The sequence below is a fragment of the Onychomys torridus genome, chromosome 23 (assembly GCF_903995425.1).
Source record: "Onychomys torridus chromosome 23, mOncTor1.1, whole genome shotgun sequence".
In the NCBI taxonomy this organism is placed as follows: Eukaryota; Metazoa; Chordata; class Mammalia; order Rodentia; family Cricetidae; genus Onychomys; species Onychomys torridus.
The window spans coordinates 54,303,989-54,317,566 of record NC_050465.1 but is presented as its reverse complement, the minus strand read 5'-3'; the positions used below and the strand labels follow the sequence as shown (position 1 = coordinate 54,317,566).

Here is a 13,578-nt window from a genome sequence, read left to right as displayed (position 1 = left end):
TTTCTACCCAAAAAAAGAATTATAGGCAAGTTGACTTAATCCTTATCAATTTGCTACAGCACAATTTTATGAATAAATATTGTGTTAATTTATTTCCTCGGGGATTTATAAATGAATTATTCCAACTACTGTAGACATTCAACACCGTTAGCTAATTATTAGTATGAAAATTCTCCCTTGTACCTCATTACAGACTTTGCAATGATTTCCATGTTTTCAAACTCTGAAACAATGAGAAACTAATTTCTTACTAACTTTACATATCTGAAATATGGTGATCTCACGTTATAATACAACATACACAATAACTGGAAGAATGTTAAGTGTATTTAGTTAATATGACTGTAACAAGTTTACTATAGGTAGAAAATAATACCATAAACAAGAATTCTATACATACTAACAACAACTACAACACTATAAAAAGTGTAGGGTCCCAGCCCTTATGTGGATGAGGCTCTCGAAGTGCGCTGTCATCAACCTGGAGTGGTATAACACAAGAGCAGACAGCATCATATCAGTGCTCGCCAGTCACTACATCCGTACCAGCATTTGTTGCCATCTGTATTCCTGATGATGGCCATTCTAACTGGAATGAGATGGAATCTTTTTTCATAGTCTCTGTTTTTATTTTATGTGTATTGAGTGTTTTACCTGCAAATATGTCTGTGTGCCTTATGTGTGCCCGAGGAGACCAGAATTGGGTGCTGGGGGGGGGGGGGGACTACTGAGACTGAAGTTACAGATGGCTGTGAGCTACCATTTGGTTGTCTGGAATTGAATATGGATCTCATAGGAGAACAGCCAGTGCTTTTAACTGCTGAGCCATCTCTCCAGCCCTTTGAGACAGAATCTTAAAACTACCTTAATTTACATTTGCTTGTTGAGGCAAGTTAGGGAACAGGGAATTAAACAGTAATTAAATAGGTGCAACACTATGGGCAAAATGCTTTAAGTAAAAAGTGGTATGGGAATATAGGGGAAATCAGATCAAGTGGAATGAGTGCTAAGCCAAGAGAAAGCAGATATGAACTACCATATGGAAACCTACAATCTCACAACCCAAGTTGATGAATATAATTAATTTAAAGGATAGCAGAATGCATGTGAAATGAAAGAAGTAGGAGAGATACTGTGTATTAAAGAATTAAGTGGGGATTGGAGTATAGAGAATAAGACAGAGGAGAGAGTAGTGGGTAGGTTACCCAAAACTAAGGATGTATGAACAAAACCTTGCTTTAACCCACTAGTCAGTAAATAATTTTTAAATACACCTTTAAAAACAGAACGGGTGGACAATGTTGTTCCCAGAAGACATGGATTTTTTAAAGGAAAACTAAAGAGTCATGGGCTAACTCCCTTCAAGTTATTGGTCAAGGATGCCCCAAAAGTTCCCAAACATTAGCCATTGTCATTGCCCTTGGTTAGTTCCCACCACTACATGGTAAGACCCTGCTGCTGAAGATACCATATATTTCAGAGACAGGACACAAAGAAATCAATCTCAAATAGACAAGGGAACTTCCTCCTTGCTGGCTACTTTTCACAGTGCTGAATGTGCTGTGATGACAAATGGTCTTGTCCTGTACTGAATCCTGCATGATGCAACACCCACTTGCCAGGCAAGGCATGCCCACTGGTGCCATAATGGCATTACTATTATAGGCTTACTAACTAACCACTTTCTGATTGGATCTGAGGCCTGATTCATAGGAAGGAATCCCATGCCTGGTACGTAAGCTTTGTCTAAGCCCATGGCTTGGAGGTCATAAGGCCTAGGGTAGAATCTAGTATTGTTATTTTGCTAATGGTCATGCTGACACACTCCCTTCTAAATATTATGTGCATGCCCATAGACCTAGACTGCTCTCGGCCTTGGTGAGAGAAGCATTCTATTGCCTCACACCATACTTAGGAGCTATTAGCAGTAGTTAGTGGCTGGAGGAGGGATAATCATTTTGGTTTTGTTTCTTTTTGTTTTGTTTGACCAAACAAACCACTGGTAGGTAGGCTTCCTATGCTTCAGTGGATGGACCCATACTCAGGTGTTGTGAGATAATCTTTTGTACAATGTGAAGATGTATCTATGTTTTGCCTCATCTGCTTCTGGGGAGAGAGAAAGACTCTGGGAAGAAGGGAGGCAGATTATGCCAGTGAAACACTGAGGAAGTCAGATGTACAGAATGGAGAAGAGCCATGTGGTAGAATGCAGATTAACAGAAATGGGTTCGTTTAAGTGATTAAAAACTACTGGGACAAACCGAAGCTAAAGTCAAGCTTTCATAATTAATAATAAGTCTCTGTGTCATTATTCAGGGACTGGCACTCCAAAGAAAGTCTGACAAGAAAGACCTATTATATTCATCCACATCTGGGCAACACTAGATGGACTTAATGGATTATCAAAAAGAAAAAAGGAAAAGAAAGATGAAGTCAGGAGTTGTTGTGATTGGGGGACTTGGAGAGGCTGGAGAAGAGAAATGGTATAGACAATGATTCATTGGATTTCATAGTGTGCATATGTGAAATTCTCAAACATAAAATAATTCTAAATAGCATTTATGATGCCCCAGTAAATAACCTTTTCTACGGAAATGTTATCATTACTTGAATACAAATTCTGTGGTAGGAACTGTGTTAGAGTAGAGGTTTTATATATATATAAAATTATTATTATTACTGAATATTGATTTAAAAAACCTCCCTGGTGACTATCTTATTCTTCTTGGTTGATAGAGGTGGATACACAGTAGTTAAGTAATAGCCATGACTATACAGGTAACAAGGGGATCAACTGAGTTTCAAATATGGATCAGTCTTCAAAGTCTTCCACACTGCTGAAACAGCATCTGCCAGCAGTATGTGTGCTGGAGAACATCTGTAGAAGCTGCTCTGAAGGGAATGGAGTATGATAGCTAACTTTGTAACTTAAGAGGAAAAGTTACAAAGGAACTAAATGAAATCTTTAAATAATACCCTTTGTTCCCTTAAGAAAATATTGTATTCAATGGAGTTAGAGTAAATATAAAACTGAAAACGCATCCACAGCTTATGAAAATTCACCTACAGCTTATAAGAAAGCTGTTACATTGCCTATATACATCATATAAGCTTAGCTCCAAAAAAACTATTCTTGTATGTGCCACTGATAATTAAGCTGAATACATATCAAATTATTGGTGATTACTGAAACTGTTTCTTCTGCATTGTTACATTACTGCCTGTGTTACATATTGTGTTGTATACTCTAATGAATATTATAAATTAAATTTTTTGAAGTAAGATCAATGAAAAACCTTCAGTATAGTTTCTACATTATCTTTAAATGTTATTGGCTCACAGGAACAGTTATGCTACAGAATAGGGGACATCTAGAAGAGGATTTGATACATTTCATTTGCAAGCAGAACAACTGAATCACTCCTGACTCACATCATGGCACAATTGGAGATACCAGTTTTGTATTATGACAATAACTATAGATTTTACAACTGCGGAAGTACCAATCAGTGTATTCACATAGGTGCAAGCAGGTCCCCAAGTGTAATATGGCAAAGTGTAAGAAGAACCACATCTACCTACAGCTATGTCCTGTCCTATCACAGGTAAAGGATTTGTTACTGTTGGTCTCTTAGGACACTGTGTAGCTGTTCCTAAGGCACAATCATATGGTGCTGGAGAACCTAGAGAGACACTGATGAAAAAGACACCAGAATCCTGCCATCTTACCCAGAGTGTAGCGTCTGAATATGCAGCCTTCAAAACCTGAGTGTTCCCCACTGGGAGGCATCCCAGAGCTGTCCCCCATTGTACTTTCAGAAGACATCTGTGCTGTACTTCCACACACTTATGAACCCACAGGAACCGTCTATCAAATATGCAGCTATTGACCAGACAGTCACTGGATTAAATGGTTCTGTGTCATTAGTTAGTGCTCAATAAAGACAGTTAGCTGGTTCTGCCTTTATCATCACACTGGAAGGTGATCTACAGAAGTCTGGTCTCCCAGTGTCTATCACAGCAAGGCTAGCCCAGGTCAGGAGGAAGGATAAATGGCCATGGCAGAAGTGATGTGCTCAGCTCTACTGAAAGCCATTTTATAAGGGTACCAACTATTTTTTCTAATAATAAGCTCTCAATAATTGTTGCTAGATAATTTGATGCCTGAACAAATAATCTAAAATTTTTACTACATGTAATTTGTAGTTACTCTTCTAAATTGTTTAAAAAATATATTTAAGTATTAAGATGGCATGACATTTTTAAATGTTTCTAACCTTTGACATTTGAACTTTTTAAATATAAAGTATTTAAAAGTTTCATTGTCAAATGTTGAAGCATCCATTTATCTTCTATTCATGCATCCTCTCCAGTGTACCTTCTGCTTTCATCCATCTGGATAAGAAATATCTAATCTTTACAAAATTTTAATTGAAGTAAAATTTAAATCACATAAAATGTATCAACTTAAAACTAGTCTAATGAATGAGTTCAGAGATGAAAAAGCATTTCATATCACTCAAAGAATATACTTGGCAGTTGCCAAAATAACCCAATGAGTTCCTGACCTGTGGGATAAGGATTAGTGTGGAGGGAAATGTCAAGGGGTAACCTCTAAAGCTGCTCTTGTCCCTGATCAATAACATAATGAAGAATAATATCACACCCTAGAGAGGTTGGTGGGAGCTGGCAGAAATTAAATATAGGGTGGAAATATAGTAGTGTCCACATTTCCACAACATTCCCCTATCTAACCTTCATGGGAAGGAAAAAGGGCAGTCCTCAAGGCTACCAATAAACAATGCAGCATCTCCCAATGCAGGTGTTTTGTCTGGTGGGCTGCAGCAGCAGCAGGTTAACAGGTCAACAGTACACAGCCAACAAGCTGCTAATTGTGTTCTCTCTCTCTCTCTCTCTCTCTCTCTCTCTCTCTCTTTTTTTTTTTTTTTTTTTTTTTTTGGTCCATCATAAAGAAGCAGCAGAAGCAATGTGCATTCGCCCAAGACACATGAACATTTGTGCTCTTCCCCAGAATGACATTCTCATTCATGGACATAAAGAGAGTCTCTAGGTATTTTTACTGTCTAGAAACATCACAGGGTATATATCACTAATCATTATATCAGAATGGACAAATAAAACATTTAATGATACTTAATAAACTTTTGATTCCACAGTAAATATACCAAAGAAGTCGTTTGTGCAAATAGGAGGTCAATGGTGCCTGGCCCATAATATTTGACTGCCTACAGATGAGCATAAAGGCACAGATAGTTTTGGAACATCTTCAAAATGTAATGTAATATAGCTTATAACATGAACCCAGGGTGACCTCTCGGTAACTTGATCTGAGTTCAGACCTTTTCAGGAGTACAGACCACAGGTTATGATGATACATGTGACCTGTACATACATTCAGTAAGATTTAAAGCCTTCTTAAAACTGGACCGCTCATCTCCCACAGGCCTTTGGATCATTTTCCACTGCACCATGAACGTCTCAAAAACAAGGGGAGTGTGAAGTTAAAGCAAAACACTCTTTGACCTATAGTCACGTGAGGAGATTATTATCTGGGCCATATGGAGGGTACAAATAAAAACACTCCCTAATAACTGTGTGACCTGAGTTCAGGAATGCTTTCTCTCTGATTTCCATGGGTAAAGATAGTTAAATGAGTCTTCCTTCATCTGGCAAAGTACTTAATTCCTTTGTCTCGGGGCAATGTAAACTCCTCTGTCATTCCCTTTAAAGATGTAACAGCCCTGGGCTGAAGAAATGCCACTATCAGTAAAGCACTTGTGAGACAAGCATGGGAACCTGAGTTTGGATCCCAGCATCCATGTACAAACATGGCCATCCATGTTCCTGTAACCCTAGCACCATGGTGACCAGGAACAGCAGGACTGGATTTGTATGGCTTGCTGGCTACCACCATAGCTCCAAGTTTAGTGAGAGACCTTGACTCAAAGGAATAAAGTTTAGAGTGCTAAAAAAGACACTAGATGTCCTCTTCAGGCCTCAATATATGCATATATATGTAAATATATATGTATACATGTGTGTTTGCATATATGCAAATGTTTGGAACCACTGTGTGCCAGTCAAACAAGATACTAATCTCCCTTTTGACTGACTGATAATACTGTGAGCCAATGCTGTTTACTAGTAATCTTTGTGGGACTACATACACATTCCTTGGTTTATTTTTCCCAGATTTTTATGCCTTTTATACATACTTGAAATAGATATGTTGGTTCGTTAGTAAACTCTCTCAATGATTCCTTGATTTGTGAAGTCTTACTGGGAAATAACGGTTACTTGAAAGCCCTAGCAAGAGAGTAAGTAGAAAACTCAATGTACATATCTGTAGGAACTGTAGAAACCAAGGCTTCTTTCCATAGAGCATTTACAGATACAGTAAGCAATTAACTTTCATGTCCCCCCACTTAACTCATTGGCTTTAGAAAATTTATGGATCTTATGAGATGGATGTTGGCTACTGTAAGCTTGATCAGGTGTATTCTATAATTGAAACTACTATTATATATTCATTATGTGTCTATGGTGCTAAATTAATATGCTAGATCCACACATTTTCAAAGTTCCTTATTTATTCTCATGGAATGCCATTAACCTGTTTCTGATTGAAGTACACACATTGTAGAAAACAAACATGGTTACAATCTAACACCCACTGAATTAGCACTAGACTCTCAACAGATAGAAGAGTATCTTACTGAAAGCTGAATTAATATGATTATTTAAGATCAATTGACTCTAATGCTCTCCTCACAATGATGAAAACCAATGGTTCTCAGAAACAGATGTGCTTTTTCTCACTGTAAAATTTACACGCTAGATTAGACTCCAAAGGTTTTTCCTCCTGTCCTCAAAACGATGGCCTCTTCTACAAAAAATGCTTCCACCATGACAGAAAGGAAAGTCATCAAATGGAAAACTGTATCTGCTATCTGTAATTCATTAGTTTCTCCACTACATTGCTCTCAGTTACTAAGGAGACATTGGCTTGCTATTAAACCTTAACTGTTGAGATGAACTCTGAACTCTGGGAAATCCTGAGGCACACCTCAGTAGTCCTATATTAAAGATAAATGTCAAAGGGAAATCACAGCAGCTCAAAATAGCAGGGACACTAATGGCAACTCCTCAGGGTTGTAGCTAACCTACCAGTACAGAACCCCCATCTACCAAGGTACTGACTAAGCAAAGACAAGCATCAGCCGAGCACTAAAAGGAGATGGAAACCAATATCACTCGTATTGAAGATGGGCTGTGTGTGCAGCTATGATGATTTGGGTTATGTATTCAAAGACCAGTTTTCTAACCTCTCCCCTATCACTATTGATTGAAAATTCTTCCCTATTTAATCATGTCTACCCCATTTTTAACATTTGTCTTCCGTGGCTTCATCTCTGATTAGACATCCTTTGCCTGTCTGGTAGGGACAATCCAATGTCTACCAAATGATCCCATCTTCCAGATTCTGCTAACATTTGTTCTCTGATGGTATCTTCAATACAAAAATGGTAGCAGGATCTTACGCCACCAAGCTCTTGGTTGTTTCTCTCCATTGGGCTCTTGGCTGTTTCTCTCCATTTGGGCTCTTGGTTGTTTCTCTCCCTCAGCTCCAACAATGTAGCTATTCTGTCATCAGCGAAACCATTTCCTTATTAAAGTCATTTTGCTTAAAGGGTATAAAGTAACTCTGTTTCCTGACTGAAATTCTGATTTTCTTCCTGACTTGGCCTGAGTGAAGACGCAAAACATCAGATAGAGTCAGGAAAGAGCTGCTTGAGAACTGCAAAAGCACAAAAGGATATCCTACCCTCTTGGGCCCCTTCATACAGAGGTTACATGATGGTGCTTTACCATAAACAAACCAAACTGCCTATGAATAAAATGGACAAACTGTTTGGGGTGATATGCCTATTGATGTAAAGACTGGGGAGAAAACCAAAGCCTAGAGTGATGATGGAATCCTCCTCTAGCCTCTGATAAGACCCAGCATCTTAGCCAGGCAGTGGTGGCACACATCTTTAATCCCAGCACTCAGGAGGCAGAGCCATTGTTCAAGGCCAGCCTGGTCTACAGAGCAAGATCTAGAACAGGCACCAAAACTACACTGAGAAACCCTGTCTCAAAAAACAAACAAACAACAACAAAAAAGACCCAGCATCTTACCAGCTGGCAAAGTACAGTGAGAAATAAGTCAGCATCAGTAAATACTGACATGTCTACCCTGTGCTTTCCACAGCTGCCCTGTTTGTACAGTCTAGATTAACACAGCACTCTGCTCATCCTTGCTGCAGGCTCTACTTCCATGTCTTTGACAGGTCATTACCCAATAATGGACAAACAGACAGCCCATAGCCACGCATCCATCAACTTGGATGACACTCATGTCTGTTAGTTTTGATTAATATACATAAAAAGTATTTTTAATGATGGACTGTGGGCAGATTAACAACCTAATCCAACCCTTACTATATTTATACACAATCTCAAAAATATCACAAGTTGAAAAAAATAAGACAAAATAAAAATGAAAGATGAAGTTAAACAAATTCTGAAGTAAATGGAATAGAAGACCATATTTTAAAAGCCCAATTATAGTCTTTAAGAAGTATGCTGGCTAGTTTTGTGTCAACTTGACACATGCTAGAGTTATTTGGGAAGAGAGGTTCTCAAATGAGAAAAAGTCTTTATAATCCTGGCCTGCAGGCAAGCCTAGAGTATATTTCTTTAAAAGTGGTCTATGTAGAAAGGCCCAGCCACATTGGGTGGAACCAGCCCTGAGCTGGTGGTCCTGGATTGTATAAGAATGCAGGCCGAGAATGCCATGGGAGCAGGCCGGTACACAGCACTCCTCTGTGGCATCTACAACAGCTGCTGCCTCCACGTTCCTGCCTTGTTTGAGTTCCTGCCCTGACTTCCTTCAGGGAGGAAAGTGATATGGAAGCATGAAGCCAAATGTACTCTTTGCTCCCCAACTTTCTTTTGGTCAGAGTGCTTTATCACAACAATAGTAACCATAAGTCAAGGAGATTCAAGTAAATATTACATCAACTGACATATTACTAGGCTTCTAAGAAAACAGAGTCAATGGTGAATAAGAAATAAATCTAGGAAATTAATAACAGAGCTTTCAAAATAACAACAAATTTAGTGGGTTGATCATGATAAATTGGATGAAGTCATTTCCCCAATAGGCAACCAGAAGGCAATGTTCAAATGATACATCAAAATGCAAACCAAAGAGATGGGAATATGGAGGGAACATAAGGCTTATGAAATACTGTTTTGAGAGGGTTATTACTAGTTTTAGAAGTGGGAAGAGATCCAAATGAACAATAGAAACGAAATACCCTGTGATAAAATAGCTCTATGGGCTGAAGAATAAAAAGTTCTATGTTATTTTAGAGACAGCAAACAGAAGCAAACAAACTGTACCTTCATCCTGTTACAGTCTGCTATAATTGACAACTCTTTAAAAAAGGAAAACACCCAAAGAAATAAGAGAAATACCTACAGACATTAAGTTAGAAGCCTCCCAGAAACATATATTTAGCAAGCAAGTAGTATGTTTTCATATGACTTTTTAGAAAGAACACTATATTTTGTTTTCCAGAAGTATTTGGCTAATTGCAAAATTTTAAAGAATTTACTAAAGGGAGTTGATTATATCAATGACAGAAGACATTAGAGAACATGGGAATGGAGAGTACACAAGAACCTCTATAGAGAAAACCATCACTTGAGGCCTATTCTAAGACTTAGGGACCTGAGTCATAGTCCAAACCTTTTGTGAGGACCCTGCCCCAGGGCATCTCATGCTTGTTGTCTATACTTGGGAAGCAGACTGCAGACTGGTGCCTATCCTGCAGCCTATAACAATAAGAGTAAGATCTCGCTGACAAGGGGAGTAAAACTTCCCCTTCTAAGTATGGCAACAGACTGGGATGCCTGGAGGAATACTGACCTACAGTCAATTTTAACAGGTATTCAAGAGGGGGCCTGAAATGGCAAAGGACACAGATCAAAAGAAGCTCTGAGCTTCGGCAGGACAAGGAGTTTCTAGGAGAAGCTGGTAGGTGAGTATGAAGGTCTCATGACGAGGTCACCTGACTTTCAGTGTCTGGCAGGCCCAAAGTACTCTAAGTCACCACAAAGTGGTTCAAGTCGAAATCTAAGTTCTCCAGTCCTCTTAAATCCTCCTCCTCTCCCAACTTCAACCTTACCAGTTAAAGCAGAAAAAGGGAGAAAAGGAGCGCACTCCGCTATCAAAACAATCTCTGTACCCTGAGCCCAGCTCTTGGCAAAGATATAAGAGAGTTAACTCCACATCAAACACAGAGCTTTACTGTTACATAAACCGGACACCTGGTCTTCTAATTCTAAGTCACTAATCAGAGGCCGGGTTTTGTACCTAAGACCTTGGATTTAACTAACTAGTCTCACAAAGCCAGAAATTAATTTTCATCTAGAAATATGAGAGAATTACTTCACCAATCAGCTTGAAAGTTCCTTGGGTCATATAAATACAGTTAAGCACCAGCATCACATTTTTTCAAAATATTGGCACATTAATATGCTGCATCACATACAGTCTGGGATGTTCCCACAAAACAAGAATCACACCAAAAGCAAACAGCAGCATTGTCTAAGATAACAAGGCTGTTCCCTCGAAATGCAAGCGAGGAACTAATTTAAATTGATAACTATTATCAGCTGAATATTAACTCAAAGCAAAATGAGACTCTTTCAGGTGTGTAAACACTGAGATGATTTATCTCCATAGAACCCTTGAAACTTATTCCAGGAGATACTTCAGGAAAACCAAAAAGGCAGCCCATAAAGAGCAAGGTAGAAACCAAGTAGGAAGGGCGGCTGAGTGGGAGTTAATAAGGTGTGAAGGAGTGGCTACATTAAAAGGTATGTTTCAGGGCCCATTTGCTACTCTATGGCTCTATTTAAAAATAGTTCATTCTGCAAGAAATCATGCTTATTTACATATACTACATTTCAATGGCATTTTATTAAATTCACTTATTAATTTACAGAAAATAGAATTAGCGCTACAAAACAAACACAAGCACTACCAATTATGCGAATATGCATGTTAGTGTTATTCCATTCAGTGAAGTGCTTTACATGTGCCTGTATTTCCATAACAGAGTCCATAGTGCCATCTAAAGTGAATAAAACCAATTCACTGTGGTGTGTTACCATAATATATACATGCAAACTTAAATATTAATAAAAATGATTGGTCAGCAAGGAAGGAAGAGCCAGGTTCACTCTACATAGTTCAGGCTCTTTGAGGTCTCGATTATTTTATCATGTTGTAGGTACTTTGTTATGTGTGGTAATACATCACCAAAGAAAAATATCCTCTGCACTGATATATAATTCATATGTTCTGTATTTTCAAACCTTTTTGTCATATAACATGTCAACCATGCATTACAAATGTAAGGACTTACAAGAGTTAGCAAATGGCTCACCCAAATGTCACTAAGCATGGTATATCACTTGAGAGAATATGTGTATGTATATCAGAGGAAGAGAATGTCCTCAGTGATGAGGACTACCATGAATGGAAGTTCTGATCTGACTGAATCCACCTCACATGAACATTGATGATGGAAGAAGAGAACACTGAACTGAAGATCATCAAAGTCACTGTGCCAAAGGCTTAACATAACCTGAAAATGTTTATTATTTACTTTACTCTAATATTTTATGCAATACCTCATTCCAATTGCATACTCCAAAGGAGAAAAATGTAATTGGAATTATGTATGTACATGCTATACACTGAATTTATAAAAATGTGTTTTCTTCTAGGCCATTACTAAAAGCTATTATAATAGAAAATGTTTTCATTTAAAAGTGTCACGGCTAAGCACATAACCCAGTAGTTAAGAGAACGTGAGAGGGACAGAGCTAGGATTCCAGTACCCACATAATCAGCCAGGATCCTCCACAAATGCCTATAACTCAAGTGCCAAGGCATCCAATTCACCTTCTAGCATAATCCATGCACAGGCATGTGTACCCACACATACTGCATACATATATATATATATATAATCTTTAAAAATTAAATAAAAATGGGCTGGAGAGATGGCTCAGAGGTTAACAGCACTGCTTTCTCTTCCAAAGGTCCTGAGTTCAATTCCCAGCAACCACATGGTGGCTCACAACCATCTGTAATGAAATCTGGTGCCCTCTTCTGGCCTGCAGGGATATGTGCAGACAGAACACTCTATACATAATAAATAAATAAACAAATAAATAAATAAATAAATAAATAAATAGATAGATAGATAAATAGATAGATAAATAGATAAATAAATAAATAATCTTTTTTAAAAACTAAATAAAAATAAAAGAAAATGAAGATGTTACAGTACTCTCTAGTAACAAACATTTTTATATGCAAAACTATCACCACATTCATCATTTTACAGAATTTTCATAAAAAGGAACTTTACTCCTATGACAGTTAGTGTTGATTGTCAACTCCATTGGATCTGGAGTCTCCTAAGAAATAAGCCAAGGCACACATGTAGATGGTTTACTAGATGAGCTCAGCCTCCTCCCATGACTACAAGAGTTTATCTTCATTAGGCTAATTGCAATGAAAAAAATCTGCCCTCAATGTGGGCAGCATAGCTCGCTGTGTGGGATGAAGTTTGGAATTGCATAAAAAGGGGAAAGAGTTGAGGACTACATGGTCGCTCACCATTTTCTGACTGCAGATGCAATCTGACCAAGTGCCTTGAATTCCTGCTGCCCCGACTCCCTTACTCTGCAGCTATAAATAAACCCTTTATCTGTTTCATTGCTCCCCTTGGGTATTTTATCACGTAACCAGACACATAACCAATGCAACATCCCCAACATGTTTTACATTCTTTCTTTCTCATGTTTTTATTTCTTTGAATATACATTTATGTAAGATTTTAATTACTCTTCTGATTGCAAAGGAAATGTATTGAGTATGTAGATAAAATTTTAAATGGTGCATAATTTTATTCTATGCTCTTTGTAAGGAAGATGAGAGAAGCTGTGTTAGATGACAGGAACAGAAGGAGCCTTCTCTTTAGGACAGAGGTAACTGGTTTGCTGACTTCTGGGACTGTGGTGAGGTAGGAATACAAAGACTCAGTCAGCTGCCCTGACCACTAGTAAGCATGTACCTAAGTTAACAAGTTGCTAGTACTGTTTGCCCCAGCTCTATTTTCCCCTGTAAAAGAGCTTGTAGTAAATAAACTCTGAACTGCTTTTCAGTACTTAAACTGATACTGTATGAACTGTACTCCTACAATGATCAGAATGTGAAATACCAGTTGGAAGGAATATAAACAAATGGCATACCTTTCTTTCATTCTTTATCTTTGGTTTATGTCCATTTTCTTCCCTGGCTTCATAAGGGCATTTCTGAGTAGGGCTTTCTGACTCGTATTCTTTCTCACAACTGTGACCAACTGCAGGACAAACGCAAAATATTTACTTGTAAAAGATATATGATTATAACAAGCATGTATAGCC

At 38.1% G+C, this 13,578-nt stretch overlaps 1 protein-coding gene across 3 annotated transcripts in view; it reads right to left on the bottom strand.

Annotated features, from left to right (window-relative positions):
- Positions 1 to 13,578, bottom strand: part of LOC118573327 (sperm-associated antigen 16 protein-like) — a 119,546-nt gene that overhangs the window by 40,777 nt on the left and 65,191 nt on the right. For all 3 annotated transcript variants that reach the window (XM_036173630.1, XM_036173629.1, XM_036173631.1), the window contains exon 9: positions 13,405 to 13,514. In XM_036173630.1, coding sequence (XP_036029523.1) covers positions 13,405 to 13,514 — 110 coding nt within the window. The remainder of the gene's footprint in view (positions 1 to 13,404; positions 13,515 to 13,578) is intronic.